The following is a 16,940-nucleotide window of genomic DNA, read 5'->3' as shown; positions in this document are numbered from 1 at the left end:
TATAAATAATATTTATTTTCAAAGTTTCCAACATGTGAAAGATACTTCCAACTGGTTTCAACAACCATGGCTTTTACACACAACCATACGTATTGCGTCACTGCTTTTTTGTTTTGTTGATTAGTCTGGTTCCCAGAGTGGTATTAAATAGTGTACTAGCAAGTCAGGAGTCCAACTAGACTATCAGTTGATATACCACTAAAGATAATTCCTTGTTTTCAATAACTAGCGACATTTTATTTTGTGAGACAGTCACCTACGTCAAAACTCATTTTCCGTATTGTTCAATTAGTACAGTACATGTATTGATGTTGTGATTTCATTGCAAGTAATAGTACAACTTCTTATCATCCTTGAGGATATCTCTAAGTGCCAGTATATCTCTGCAAGTCAGTTATCAAAACACGGTCGGCACTTAATTAGGTCCTCAGAGAAATGCTTGCATAGTTGTTACGGTAGATTGGCACATTTTACATTTAAATACATATTGCATTTATGATGATTACATTTAAGGGAACTGAAAGATAGAATTAAAACACAAATTTCACTCAAAAGTTTTTCAATTGGTATTTAAATATTAATATAATGGCTGCACTAGGCATAAATGAAATTTTCATCGATAGAAATTTCCTTGAATATCTTTAATTACTGTGTACTAAAACTGTCTAATGGAGAAAATGTAACCAGTTATATGATTTCTTATTAACACATTAACCCCTACTGACGACTTTACGGGGCAGGGGGTAGTAGCCTACTGCCAAGTTCTGTAGCGTCATGTTCATGCATGATACACTAAAGTGGGTGATATTATAGAAAAGTAGACAGATGTAGCTCTACAACGATACCAAATAATATGGAATATCTGGTTGCACTACAAAATACAGATAGAAAAACCTCATTTTTTGGATCCAACCTTTTTAACCCAAACTTCGCATGTGGTCGGAATCCGATTTTGAGTCTGGATTTTAGACTTTTTGGTCTCAGATCAAAGGCAAACTGGTATGAACTGCAAACAGACCGATGAGCCTTTGCAAAAAGTAGGATAAGATGGGCATTTGGAATACAGAGTGGTCTCCATACAAAAATAATGGCTCCATTTAGCAACAAAAAAAATGTCCCTCTTTTACCCTTCTGCTCATGCGCAAGTCAAATAGCCAACGAAAAACGATGTTTCTAGCACAACTAGTCAATATGTTATTGAAAGATGACCGGGAATTTTGTGTTTTCGAGTCTATTCAGAAATAGCTTTCAGAATGTGTTTGTGTTTCCTAATCGATTTTCAGGCAAAAATGACAAAAAGCTCCAGGGGTTAATGTGTTAAAAGTTGATAATTTCAAAATGGTAGTTTAAGTTTTCAGGTCAATTCTGCTGTTCTAGACCATAAAACGAGCTATATGTCAGTATTTCAGTTCCAAATTTTGATCGCAATTTTTTGTAAAGTTCAAGAAATAGTGATCAATTTTTGGGGGTATTTCTGGTTTTAAAACAAATGGGATCCACTCCTGACCCCGCATTAAAAGTAGGTTTGCGAGTTATCGAGGGAGTAGTGTACATTGTTGTGTTGTGGAATTCAAGAAGTGCAGTAAGATAAAGGTCATTTTTCTAAACTCATTTTTGTAAAAGTATGGAGAAAAAAGGCAAGAAAGTAAATAATATCTAAGATATACAGGGCATTATTATGAGTAAAATTGACAAACATTTTAGCCATAAATTTCATATGCAGGGATGTGGAATATTGCAGTCAGGATGAAAATGTAAAATAGTCACCTCAAGAAAATCTGTTTCTAATATCAGATGCACCCACATGGCATGTGTGGTGCCATTTTCATTGGAAAGAAATACCTGGTTCCTTTATTTATGAACTTGAAATGCTTCATTTTATCTTCCATAAATAGTTCAGATAATGTTTTGTCAGTAAGAATGAAAGTAATCGTCAGAGTTTTGATGATATCTATTTAAAGCATGGATATATTCACATTTGGAAAGGTAGAATACAATTTAATGAAAGTACATGTGCAGCTACAAAACAGTATGTTTGTTGACAGTGCCATTATTATCCACATGTCAGTGTATATATTTCAAGACATGAATGTTTTATTTTATGCTTTGGAAGATAGCCACAATAATACAGTACAAACAAGTTTGAGAATTCAGCATTAAAAATGAGCAAGTTCAATTTTGATGGCTGTTTAAAAAATTTAGTACAAACCGTTGAACACGCATTGAAATTGAGAAGTCTATAAAATTTGGTCCAGTAATCTTTGTATGAGCTTGATGATTGGATGCATTTTCGCCCTTGCATGAAAAGAAGGTGATGGTGACTTACATATACAATTTTACAAGCCTTTTCTATTTAGCTGAACCAAGTAGGTTTTCAGCATGCTGTGTATTAACTCTTTATCTCGTGTAAACGCCTTTGGATGCCACTACTCCATTCGCATGGAAGCGCCTTTTGACGCCTGCTGTAAAACATCAGCCATTTCAGGGATGGTCCTGGCTTTTAAAAAGCTGTCGCCAAAAAAATCGCCAACCTCAATATTTTGTCGCCAATTTTCAAAAAGTGTCGCCAAAAAAAGTAGTGTACATTTTTCCAAGTGTTAATTTAGTCTATTAATGTAACAGGCAATCAAAATTACAAAAGATGGATTAGTTAATACTTTAATTACAACAAGCATTAACAAAATGTTACAAAGTGTTACATGAAGATCCGTCGCGATTTTAGGGCTGCCCACTTGTTGAATGCAGTTTCAAAGTCTAATTTTTCACATCTGTACATGCTAATTCTCATTAAATTCTCGAGAGATGAGATGCAGAGCTTATTTCTGATGTCAGTTTTTATGAGGTTCATCTTACTGAATCCACGTTCACAGTCCTCAGTGCTGACACGTGACACCAGTAGCCTCTCAGCAGCCCCCCCCCCCCCCCTTTTATGGCTAGCTTCACAAAGCTTGTAGCGAATTGCTTCCTAAATCCCAAGAATGATCACTGAATGCTGTATAAATTTTCTCGACAAGAAAAAAAGGATCTCCATTCCCACGAATGAAACTTACACGAGTCAACACCTGGCAATATTGGACCGTATATATAAGCGTAAATTCACACCCAATTTAGGGATTCTTTCACTCTTGTATTTTGAGAAATAAATAATTATTATTAATTATGCAAAACTGTTTTTTTGTTTTTGCTATTTCTTGTTGCGGAGTTTAAGTCTCTGCAGCCGTAACACGGGACTGATGACAAAAGGAAAAGATCAATGAGCAAAATGCTGCACTGGCGACAGATGTAATTGTGATTGAGATTTTTTCCATTTGCTTTGTATTTATACACAGTAGTCGGTACTTCAAAGGTTATCAGTTTTCTATGAAGGTTCAGCAAAACTATTGTATTGGTATATGTATAAAAAAAAACAGAAGGATTAACCATACAATTAATTGTATCTCTCGCGTCTTCAGAAGTCGGTCAGTTGTAGGTATAGTGCGGTAGCATGATTGACTGTATCGCAGCATACAGTACTCAGCCCAGATGTCAGCATAAGCAGATTATGATGTAACAATGCACTGTAAAGATAGGGTTGTCAATAAGAACAAAGGATCGTTTGTGTAACAGATTGATTCCAATGCATTGCTTAGTCAAGTTTGTGGCTTCCTTTCGTTCTGGCTTTAAATTTATTCAGTCCAAATCCATGATTGTATGTACAAATTAAATAACCAAACAGTATGTCGCCAAAAAAATCGCCAGATGGGATATTTTTGTCGCCGATAAGGAAAAAAAAATCGCAATTTGCGACATTGGCGAAGCCCAGGACGATCCCTGCATTTTAAGCGGGTTTTCGTAGCGCCACCTTCTGGGAAAACCCCCTATTAGATACTACTTTCATTTCTGTGAATGATCATTACATCAAATCACGTGGTCACTGTTTATGCTCTGGTCAAAATCTGCTATTTAAAGTAACTGGGTCGTATTCTCCACTCTCCAAAAAGGTCACAAATTTCATTCAGTACTTACAAAGTTTCATGATTAGAATCACAACTATGAAAGATTCAGTAACTTAGGTAATGGCTCTGATATTGAAGTAGGCAGCAGTTAGTTTTTATAAATTATCAAATTCAGATGACTTAGTGATGCAGACACGGACAAAAAAAACTTGTAAATTTTGAGTATGAGAAATGGCAGCTACGGTCACGTGGCTTCACTGACTTGACAGTAAACAAGTTCTCTCAAGATTTTAAAGCACATACAAAATTCTTCCATGAAAAATAATTACACAGCTATAACAATCAGACTTCATTCTTAATTTTTTCCATACATAATAGATGTGTACCAAAATGTAAAATGGTTAAAATTGCTGTTAAACATAATGTACACTACATTGCTTAGCAGTTAGCAGGCAGGCCTATGTGTATGGAGTCGAATAGGGAACATGTGTTCTATTTATAACGCACTGCACTGGACTTTGCGGTAAAGGGTTAATTTTATACTTAATGAAACTTGGTGAGGGGGTGTAACTTGATGATTACTATACATTCACTGCAATATTAGGTCACTTGGGTTACATTTTTGTGCTCAAGCTTATGTATATGTATCTGTTTTAGTACCACACCCAAACAACAGTCATGGTTACCTTCATTTCACATTTTACTGGCTTAAGTTTTGCAACTGGCTCATAACCAGATAGGATTGTAGGACCCTGTAAATGTTACAAAAGATGTAACTGCAGGATCTGTTCTATGACTGGAAGAATTTGTGCTTATAGCTATAAATTGTAATGAAAGAAAGGATGCACGAGTAATGTGCATTGTATTTTCGTTCCACTCCTTTATTTTTTCATTAAATCCCTTCTGTGTTAAGAGAATTGCCCTTTTGCAATGGAATGGATAATTGCCCTCCCCTTCGTTATCGGTCTTTGCTTGGTTCCATTTGATATTCCTACTGTTCATGCTTTAACCAGTAAACTTCATAAATATATACATCTGTTGGCACTTCATTGATGCCAGAATGATCACTACAACTTGCATTTCACATCATACAGGTTTATGTTACATTTCTACATTTAGCTCATGACTGCTTAGGATTTTGGCATGTTATATGCATGCTAACCTTTCTGGAATCGTGAAACTTGGGGGTGCATCTTGATGACCAACACTCATTCCTCATTTCACATTTAGGTCATTATGGTCCATATATTATGATATGCTTAAGTGCCTGGTTTTAATTTGGTTTTGATCATTTCTTAGTTGCTTCATGCTATAAATTATTAAATTAATGATATGCTACTTCTATGCCCTAACAACAAAAGAATTGGGTGAGTTGACTGCATACTCTTTTATGTGAAGCCTAATCCATATAGATTAATCAAGGTAATTATTGCTGCATGAACTGTTTGTATTGATGTCACTTCTTAGTTACTAGAAGCCAGTGATTATCACCCACTAATATTTGGATTCTGGGGTTGGACAATGATAATGACTTTTCAAGCATATATTTAGGACTGTTTGAAGTGTACAATTCATTACCATTGGTAGTTGGCAGATATTATGTTCTCTTCATGAAATTGTTCTGTACAACTTAGTGAATTTGTGAAATTTGCAGATAGTTCTTTTTCCTCAAGTGTAAAACACCAAATGTTTAACAAAAGGGACATAAGTCTGACTCTTCTGGTAGATGTTGAACCTTTTATTCTTTTTTGATATTACAGGATGGAAGTGGCGAAGCAGTCCAGCAGCATCAGAAACAACAGCAACAACAGGGTAACTTCCCAACACGTGTCAAACAACCACCTGGTGGAAAATCAACTGCACTGTGGTGATAGATGAATAGTCAAAATTTCTTGTAAATCAGCACGAAAAAGTGTTTCTTATGCAACTGTTTTTACATATTGAAAACATACTGGCATCAGATGTGTTAATTATAGTTGAAGTTTATGTGTTAAAAATTAACAATAGCTGTTTTGTACATCTGTATATCCTTCTGTTGTTCCTAATTTCTTCCTGTGATATTTGCATGACATCGTTAAATTGATGGCAGAAATCATCTTAAATACTTAAATAATCCAGATCACCTTGTTTTGTAAATAAATTCATTACATATTCCTTTTTGATTGCAGGCCCTTGTAGTTGGATATAGATCTAGTAATGTGTAATAGGAATCAAGAACAAAGTTTTAGTTGTGATTGTTGGGCAGTATTCATTTTAGTGCAAGTACCATCATCTTTTAGATGAAATCAGAAATGATGGATAAATGTTCGTAATCTATGCATATTGCTGTAAGAAACATCAGTCTTTCAGAAACTAGTGTATTTATCAAGTATTCGTGCGAAGTATTTATAGTGAAAGGTGCCTTGATCAAGTAATTAAATATCAACATCATTGCAGGGGTGTCATTAGAAGCCAGAGATTGGGATTTTTTCCTTTCAATCCCAGCTCTCTTATCGGCCTCCAAGCTATCCCAGTATTTTATATAAATAGATATAAACATATTTTTTCCCAATAGCTATTTTTTGAAGTCTTTTCAGTACCCTTTTATTTTAGCGGGAGAAGCATGTGACAAGTTTTGTTTTAAAAATGGACATATAGTGATTCATCATGATAGGTATGCTCAGTTCATGTGTCTTCTCGAGTTTCTATTGATATGTAGTATGTTTCCATTAATATCCCAAGGCATTATGTTATTAATATTGATTCATTTACTGTTCTAATTCTTTGAAATGCTAGATTAAGTTAGTGATATGTGTATTCGCATGTGATTATCCCTATATTTTTATGGAGCTGCAATGGCTCTTGTACCAGACTGTTAAACGAAAGCAGTTTTTCTGAGCCTTATGACCCTGTTTCAACATTTGGATAAGTTTTGCCCGTTAAACAAATGCTGGTGACGCTACAGAATGTCCTTGAGACTCAGTTTTGGGTCACAACCTTAGGGTTGGAACGACTGACCAAACGGTGCCATTTTGATTCCTATAAATCAGCCCATGTTGGTCACTATCGTGTGTCCATGGGCAAAGCCATTTACACCAATTGTACAATATTGCCAATGTCTTCTGCTGTACCATACAACACCAAATCAAGTGTTTTTTTTTAATTTTCCTTTAAAATCCCTATTATTTTCCTTCTATTATCAAGATACATTGCCAAAAAAAACTCGATTTTTAAAAAGTAATAGCTAGGAAGCCTAATTTAGTTGGAGCAGCTGGTTCTGAAAATAGTCTAAATTCCCTTCTTTCCTTGGTTCACCTTCAACTTCAACAAATAATGACACCCCTGTGATTTTGTGAAATATAAAATTCATTTTGAGTATAAATGTCCACATTTATTTGGAATCTTTTGCATATTCTGTAAAATTTCATGTTTGTATAAAGTACATCCAACCAAAATAGAACAGTAGCTTACTAAACTTGATTTTTTTCTAATTGTAAGCAGAAGGATATCTGCAGCATATTTTTTTATGTAATCTAGGACAGTTAACATGCTGTTGTAAGAAACATTAGATATCTCACTTTGAACTAAGATCTGTTACTTGTGTAGCTTTTGTAATATTGTATGTATGTGGCTATGTGTAAAATAAATACAGTATTTAAACATTTTATTTTACATGGTTCGTACAAACTTGAAACTCTTTGAATTTGTGGAGTTATCTTGAAAAGTCCTTGAATTTGTTGTAACTTTTCAGTTATCTGAGGTAATACAAAACATTCAGTCTTGATAAAATTCAAAAATATTGTTATTGACATGTTTTCCAAAATAATAAATATAAAGAATAAAATTTGGTGGATCAATTGATGCAAGACAGTTGTTACCAGATGAAGTAGGATCTCTGATGTATTGGCATGCTACTTATTTTTTTGGGGGGGGGGGCGATAAACAAAGTAACATTTGGTGAACATGTAATTTATATAAGAGGAAAACACTCATTCAAAACATAGGAAATCCTTGAAAAATAAATCCAGGGATGTATGAACCATGTTCTACTATATGGATGTAAGGTTTCGGGATGCATTTCATTTTTATGAGACATAAACAGTACTTGTTAAATCTATTTCTTGTACCAAATGATAGTAAGATTTTATTATGCAGCATGCTAGTTTATTTCTTGTAAATATTGTATCATTTATACTGTATTGGTCCATTTCATCAGCTGACAAGTTCTTGGATAGTCACTTATCCTGAGTGGGGCAAAGAATACATATCCAATATGAATAAGTCTTGCTGCCATTTTAACATTCATTGTGCTCTTCTGTCTGATATGCACTGGTTTTGAAAGGAACAAAAAAAAAACTAACCAGTAATGCATTTAGTCAAATTTAATCTTGTTTTCTTAGAGTTTTGGTGTTTAAATACAGGTAACTTTGTTATGTATATTTTGATTTATTTAGATTTTTCCAACTTGACACATTCCTTCTACGTTGTTATTTTCCATTACATGGGGACCATTTGTTTAAAAATGCTCATATGCTTAAAACAAAGCTAAAGACTTATTCATATCTTTTGTTTGTTAAGGAACAGTAATTCTTGTCAACATCTGCAACAATGTTTGATGTGCACAAAAAGGTTTTGTTTTTTTACTATTATTATTTTGTTGTGTATTTTTGGTAGATCTTGTCACATCACTCTCTTTCATCTTTTTTTCAACATTGATGTTACAATAGCATCACTTAATCTGAACAATTGAACAGTCCTTTTGGAAATTATATCAGAAAATCTAAAGAAAGCATAGATGTTTACTGCAAAAGATAACTGAACCATTTCGTTTAGTAAGAATGCACTGCCTGTGGTTTAATATTGCCTTTTATCCAGTGAAATTGCAATCTGTATTTTTATATTTTTTTCTTCTTTTTTTATATATATTTTTTTAATTTGAATTCTTTGAAGGAGCATTATGGGCATTTGTGTTTGCATCTTTTGCCAACTCATCTAAATAGGTCTGGAAATTGTTGTGGAGGGTGGTGTGTATGGGCCACGATGAATGTGAAAAAAGAGGAGTCTTGAAGCAAGCTTTGGCAATGTGCTGATCACCAGAGAAGATCAGAAAGCAAAGAAACTAACAGGCAACATAATATTTGAATTTCTTCTTCAGTATGAATGCTCATTAGCTGTTTCCTTGTAAACTTTGTAATTTTTTTGACCATGGACAAATATAGTTTTTAAAATAAAATAAATGTTATTTCTACACTTGTGGCATTCAAAAATCTTTGAAAAGAGAGTATGTAGTCAAGATATTGAATGGTTTGGTTTTGTGGGGTTTAATGCCAATTTTTCAGCACATGACAGGCTATTCATGGTCATCAGCATATTTGGTTGAGCAAGACCCTGGGAAGACCTTCAGGATATTTAAGCAAATATAAGCAGACAGATTTAATGTTTGGTGGACTTTTAAGTCATAATTAGCATGAGTTTTAAGAAGTGTTTTCCTTAACCTAGATGCATGTACCTAATGTTAATATTTTTTCTTCAGATTATTTTTGCCATAATACATCATTGTACTCGACAAAAACAAATCAGGTGTTGAATTGTTACTAAATTTGTATGAAACATAAATGTTTAAACTGGAAAGTGTTTATTTGCAATATATGAAGGAATAATCAGAGACGCAGATCACTATAACAGGGCTCACATTTAAGTTGTCTGCTAGCCGGAGGATAGTGAATTTCATATTCGAGTATTTTTCGTAATTTTAGTAATTCGATGACAAGATTCAGTTGTCATTATTCAGTGTTTGTGGGAAGGGTTAGTAAAGATTTTGCAAGGCTAGTGAATTTCTTGATCTACAATGCATTTTGGCCAGAAAGAAAGTTGTGTTAAATTCTAGCTGTGTATAGGTCATAGATGACTTAAATAGATTTTTTAACAGCCAAAGAAATAATGACTATGGTGCAGATGAGTGTTCGGCAAACATAACTTGGATCTTCGTTATTGATATACTGGGTATTTTTGCTAAATATTTTTCATGTAGATGAATTCATTTTGGTGTGAATAAGAGCTTCACATTCTCTTCTAATTTTCATCTTCAAAAAAAAAACTGCTGAAAATTAAGATAATCTTGAGTTAGTGACAGCAGTGTGTAATTTTAAAAAAAAGTAAATGCATCATATTGACACATAATGAATCTTCATAAAAGTCCCAGGACAAAGATGTTTCCGGAATACTTTAATTTCATGGCCTTGATCTTAAGGTTCAAGGGACCAGAAATTATAATTTTGTCAAAATGGAAGGCCTGTTTATGTGCTTCCAGATAAGTGTTGCAAATAAAATTTCTCGTGTGTTCATTCATTTGTCTCCTTCCACTTTTACCCGTACTTGAAGCAGATAGGTGCATATTTTGGACAACTGAATGTTCTAAATGTAGGTCACAAGCAGAAATGCTATACATAATACATGTATATCCAATTCTTCTGATGCGTCCAGTAATCTCTCTCCTGAATGTTAAGACTGATTCATATGAATGTTTAACTTTACCCTTCCTAGTAAATAGGCTAAACTATCTCCAGTCACATCTGGAAGTTTCAGAATAATATCTGTCATAAGAATATTGCTCGTCTTTAATCATCGTTGTTTATCATGAAAAACAACGACTTCATTTTGGTCCGTATTTGTGAGACTCAAAAGATCAGCATGTTTATTTTTGACCTCGTTAAGGATTGCATATTTGGATAAGTCACCTTACTGAGTTTTACTCAGACGAGAAGATCTTCCATAGATATATACCATAGTATAATAACTAAGAACTGTTTGAATTGTTGGACAATGTTGTATACTTGTGCACGACTTTATGAGGTGGTATTAGGGACCTTGACACAACGTCAAGTACAGCAATTACTTCACGGCCACATATTGGTGAATCGGTTATTGTATGTGTTGGTAATGTTGAATACCAGCTGCAAGAAGTGGAAATATACCCCCTGGCTTAGCATGCCTTTAATGGCGCCTGCAGAAAGATTAAGTCACACACCGGTCTTTGATCGTTGGGTTTCATTGAAGTGCCTGAGTTGACGTTTCTGGCTGATAGTTTGTTCGGACCACCTGTGATCTGTTCAGCAGCATTGTTTTATCTGAGAGTATATCAATTATTGCTCTATAACCACCAGTGGGCAGTCGAGCTACACGAGCTCGGAAGTGTATATCAGCGACAGATTTTCTGAATAAATCTAATTGTTCCAACGAAAAGTAATAGATTGGATACAGCATTGTGCAATCCCGCTCAGATATCTGCAAAGAAGAATCCACATTCTGATCATGCCTCATAAATGTCATCAACCAATGATAAGCACGTGCAACATGATTTTGATCAAAATGTAGCAAAACTTCTTCAGAAGGTTCTTGATGACCATTTATCCTCAAACAAACTTCAATGACCCAAGCGTGTGAAACACAATGAAAATATTTTGTGGTACTTGCACTCCCTGCTTTGATGTATGCCATGTGAATAACCCAGCAGCGTTACTTTTAATACTGTCTGTGGGCATTGTCAACCATGATAATGTTGATTTACCATCATGATCCATGAAAGAAAGCAACCGTTCTTCGTCGATCGATGGAGGCATTACTGGCATCTACAGTGAAAGTTTTAGTATTACTTTACCTATATCAACTGCGTTGGGTCACCAGATTTCATCATTGTCAGTGGCTTTTCTTACAATTACCACAGTGTGTTTAGCGCCAAATATAACTTTTCTAACATTTCCACAGAATCCAAATATAGTTGATGGTGGAATCACACACGAAACATTTTCTTCTCCATTTAACATTGATTTACGTGCGGAAGATTCTACATTGAAATTGTGATTCATTGATGCAACTGTGTCCCCAGCTGCATTCAGTTTCACATTGCTGCTGTCATGGTGATCAGTGGTATCCTTTGCAAATGTCACTTACGGACCAGCTGACCTTGATTAATCATAGGAATATCCTTCTCAAACCCAGTGTTGTCGTGGCAACATCAACATTTTCGAGACCCTATTTAATATTTTTCCCTCAGTCGTGTATGTGGCGCTAATAAATACATGTAACGCCATACCAGTATTGTTAACAAAACCAGGTCGATCAAAAAGTCCGTACGCTGTATCATCTACCTTGAGAAGTCTACCTTCGATCTCAATGAATGCCTCAGCAGGTAACAAATATCTACTTGTATCCTGAACTTGCAACTCAATTCTTCCTCGTGCGTAAGGTACACGTGCATTATAAGAATAATAATGATAATCGCGCACAGATTCATCTTTGAGAACAGGCGCATCCATATCAAATGCGCGATCATACACGTTTGAACATCTTTATTATACTTGCTAGCGTCTAACACGAAGACCACTTCCTGCTATCAGACTGCTATATTTTTTCTTTTTCTGACATGAGTACACCAGCCAATTCTGCTAGTTTTTTATTTACAGCTCGATTTATTATTTTACTAACACTTGCAGGCATACTTTCAGTGAAGGGTAATTTTACTGATTGCGGTTTTCATCCTATTAATCGTGCTAGTCTGTCATTGATTGCTGAGAATGTTTTGCTAGGAAAATCACCGACAGCACCAATACCTCTATCACGAACAGCGTCAATAACTTTCATTCCCAGTTGGGCTTTTTTGTGTTTGGGGCTATCCTTCTGAATAGACCCTGAACAACATTACAGAGTCTATCCCCGTAGAGATCGTTTTTTATGTTGGTAATCGCGAATTTATTACCCCGACCATTATAGGACCACGTTGAGCATTATGTATGATCATCTTATTTTAGTCATTGTATATAATTGCATACCTCAATCACTGTGGTAATCATCAACGATTTCATCAATGAGGGACCGATAAACATTAATGTTCATGATACTACATGTAAATAATCTCTGAAAAATAGCGGCTGCTTCATTGATTTCTGGGGAATTATTACCGGCTAGTTTTCCGCCAATCAGAATTTCTAATCGTTCAGCATCGCCAAGGACGTTGCTGGGACACGTAGTAATAAGACCACTTCCTCGAGTAACAAGATCATTTCCATTTGTTTCTTTTGCTTCTTTCTTACATGGTGAACATAATTCCTTCCTTTGTCTAATTTCTTCAAATTCCAACTCTTCTTTTTGTTTCCTTATCGTGCAACCTCTTTATGTTTCGAGTTTATTTCTTCTTCCTTTCGTTTCCTTGCTGCTTTTTCAAGTTTTTGTTCCATTTCTTCGTATATTTGTCCCCTTTAATGCCTTGATTATCTAATATACTCATCTACTGCCTGTTCAAAAATGTCAAACTGATTAACAGCTTTCTCAGATCTGATTTGTGGCGTATCAGTAGCGATGCGATATACTTCCCTAATCCAATCGGCAGATTTCATCGTTTTAACAAACTTATCTCTATTACGATATCCAAACGCGGCAATATTAAATAATTGGTCTGGGTCATAGATAGGGGCAATACCATCGGGTGTAAATTTATCTGTAATGTTAATTCTATCTCTGTGCAGAGGTTGTGGTTGAGCTGCTTGAAACGGCCAGCTATATCAACAGGCAATGTTTCAAGAGGTTTTTGAGCCACCTCAGTTGCTGTAACAATTTTCATTGTTGGTTCGACAATTGATTTTAATTGTTCTGTAAATTCCACCCGAGACTCCTGTCGCGCTTGTAATTGTTTGACAGAATCGCGGACTGGAAGACATTTCCTAATTGCCTGTATTCGCTGTCGAGCTAGTTAGCTGTGTGAGATTCCTTTCTTGATATAATAATGATTTAATTACACCACACTGGAGCAGCAGGGAGTATGACGAAAAAGAAAATGAGTGTCCGGGTGGGTAAACGAACACGCATCAAAATTTGAAATAACAAATGTCAAAAATAAAATAACAAAATGAGCTAACCCATTAGAGAAAATCTCGGTCAGTTAGAGGCTTCTGTTTGGCGTTATTGACCTTGTATTTTTATTTTTCGAAGGAAGCTTTATTTTCGCGAACGGACCCATCTTTTAAAAAAATGGTCTGTTCACCCTCCCTGCTGCTTCACATGAGAAGTCCACAGTTGGATTTTCACAAGCTCCTGAATCCATCACTATGAATTGCAGGGAACTATAGTTGATTGAAATATTATCAGTTCATTATGAACTTTTAAATTTGTTACCAATATTCTGCCAGTTTTGTTTGCATGATATAAAAGGGTAGACAATTCACTGAGCATATTTACTCGGTAGGAATAAAGTTCCCCAGTGTCATTGATTTCTGGTAGTGTTCTTTTGAGATGAAGATTGCTGACAATAAAAATCGATTTTGTCTTTTCATTGCATACCATACCAGCGCTTTTGTTTTGGGTTTATTTGATCATTGAAATTTTGTACACATATAATCCTTTTACAAAAGAGCTATCGACTTGGTGATTGGTGGCTTGAAGTTCAAATCCCCATGAGCGAAGACTGACGCAGGCACACTGTTGCAGCCTTGTCTATACATATTTTCACATGTTTTCAAAATATGCTGCAGACAAAGCTTCCATCTATGAATCAGATTTTGGTAGATTATCGTGTGCTATTTACGTTATTGGTGTTATGTCCGTCATCTCTGATTTTGCTGTTGGATTATGAATGGAAGGTCGCTGATGACCTTCATAGCAGTGATCACTTTCCAATCTACCTTGGAAATATCAACTCTACTATTGATGATGCAATTCCACAATGGAATTTAAAGAAGGCAGACTGTGATAAGCTTAAAACACTGTAAAACTAGACTGAATGAGGATACAGTCTTCATCGTTAATAACCATATTCAACATTTTACTTCTACTTTAATAGAGATTGCAGAAGAATTCATTCCCAAGTCCTCACCGAACTGTAAAAGAACCCAAAAACCTGTTTACTAAGGAATTTAAGGAAGCCATTAGACAACGCTGAGAAGCATTGAAAAAATTTAACTATCATATGACGCCCGAAAATTTAAGTAAATACCGTATTCTCCGTGCCAAAGCTCGCCGCACAATCAAAGAAAGTCGACGAGCATCATGGAATAAATATGTTTCTTTTTTTAAACTCTCGTTCCTCTATTAAGAAAGTCTGGGACACTATCAGCAAAATAAACGGAAAGAGAAAATTCTCTCCGACATCTGAAGCTAAACAATAACATTTTTTGTTGAAAACGCGACATAGCAAATATTCTTGCTGACAGTTGCTCTAAAACTTCCTCATCATCTAACTATTCAGAAGCCTTCCAAAGATTAAAAAATCAAAAAGAAAAGTCACGTATAAAGTTCACATCCAACAACTCGAAAAGTTAAATCAACTATTCTCACTATTGGAGCTTATGGAGGCTTTAGACAGGGCCCATAATGCATCCCCTGGGCCTGACGAAATACATTAACGGTTTTTGAAACGCCTTCCAGAATCATCATTAACATCTCTTTTGAAAATCTTCAATAAGATTTGGAAAGAAACAACAGTAATACCAGTTCCCAAACCAGGTAAAGATGGCGCAGATCCTGCCAACTATCGACATATTGCACTCACAAGCTGTGTGTGCAAAAAACAATGGAGCGAATGATCAGTTCTCGGCTTGTATGATAACTGGAAACTAACAATTTAATATATCCTTTCCAATGTGGCTTGCGATATGGCCGGATCACCAATGATCATCTGGTTAGACTGGAAACATTTATTCGCGATGCATTTATCAAGAAAGAACGTTTAGTAGCGGTTTTCTTTTAGAAAAGGCCTATGACACGACATGGAAGTACGATATACTAAATGACCTGCACGATCTGCTCATGGAGTGGATTGCTCGTTATACGTTGATGATTTTCTAATATCAAAGCACATGCATACAAGTAAAAGACAACTACAGCCAAATATAAACAAGTTTCGAAATTGGGCCAGTACTAACGGTTTCAAATTCTCGAAATCAAAAACGGTATGTATGAATTTCTGTCAGTTACAAAGACATCATGATGAACCTAAACTCACGCTGGACGAAACCTCTATTCCAGTTGTTGAGGAAACAAAGTTTTTAGGTATTATCTTAGACAGAAAACTGACTTTTATTCCACACCTAAAGAACTTGAAAGCTAAATGCTTAAAATCTCTAGATCTACTTAAAGTAGTAGCATACACTGACTGGGGTGCTGATAGAAAATTCATCCTCAATTTATATAGAACGTTTATTCGCTGCAAACTGGACTATGGTTGCGTTGTTTATGGTTCAGCCAGTAAGTCATGTTTGAAAATGCTTGATCATATTCATCATCAGGGAATAGGACTCGCTCTGGGAGCATTTAAGACATCCCCGTGTGAAAGCCTCCTCGCTGAAGCGAACGAACCACCATTATCACATCGTAGAGAAATGCTTTCCGCACAGTATGCTCTCAAATTTAGATCAAACCCTCAGAACCCCGCCTTTTCGGCTGTTTTTCAACCCAAATACAAAACCTTATATGAGAATAAACCAAACGCCATACATTCCTTTGGCATTAGAATATCATCCAGCCTTGACAGTACAAAAATTGATCTTTTAAAATTCAAAACAAAACGTCCATCTCCAAAACACCTCCCAGGTTGCTTAAACAACCAAAGGTACTTTTTACACCACACGATGGGGAAAAATCCTAGACAAACCCTTTCATCTTCCACAACTCTTATCATGAACTCCTCACCAAATTTAAACACTACACAAGAATTTATAGCGACGGATCAAAGGAAGAGGAAAAAGCTGTTGCAGCCTTCCTTAGTGGAAATCACACACCACACGTTCGCTTAGCAAATGGCACATCAATTTTTTCTGCTGAAATCAGAGCAATAGACCTTGCTCTGCAATATATCGAAAACAAACGTATTTTAAACAGCATCATCTTCTCCGACTCCATATCAGTACTTCAGTCACTACACAATAGAAAACTGGAGAACCCATTGATGACCAATGTTCTCGTCAAAAATATTGAGTACCTCCCACAGTATGTATCGTATACTGCTGGTTACCTAGCCATGTTGGTATTAAAGGTAAC

General features: G+C 35.5%; 1 protein-coding gene across 2 annotated transcripts in view; it reads left to right on the top strand.

The window, feature by feature from the left end:
- Positions 1-10,258, top strand: part of LOC149797905 (uncharacterized) — a 41,843-nt gene extending 31,585 nt beyond the window's left edge. For both annotated transcript variants that reach the window (XM_089962948.1, XM_089962949.1), the window contains one exon: positions 5,696-10,258. In XM_089962948.1, the coding sequence (XP_089819074.1) occupies positions 5,696-5,806 (111 nt within the window). In that variant the 3' untranslated portion in view covers positions 5,807-10,258. The remainder of the gene's footprint in view (positions 1-5,695) is intronic.
- Positions 10,259-16,940: the final 6,682 nt, after the last annotated feature.

The sequence above is a fragment of the Sinohyriopsis cumingii genome, chromosome 6 (genome assembly GCF_028554795.1).
Source record: "Sinohyriopsis cumingii isolate HCF-2022 chromosome 6, ASM2855479v2, whole genome shotgun sequence".
NCBI classification, from domain to species: domain Eukaryota; kingdom Metazoa; phylum Mollusca; class Bivalvia; order Unionida; family Unionidae; genus Sinohyriopsis; species Sinohyriopsis cumingii.
Note: the sequence above shows the minus strand (reverse complement) of the source record. Positions and strands in the feature narration are given on the sequence as shown.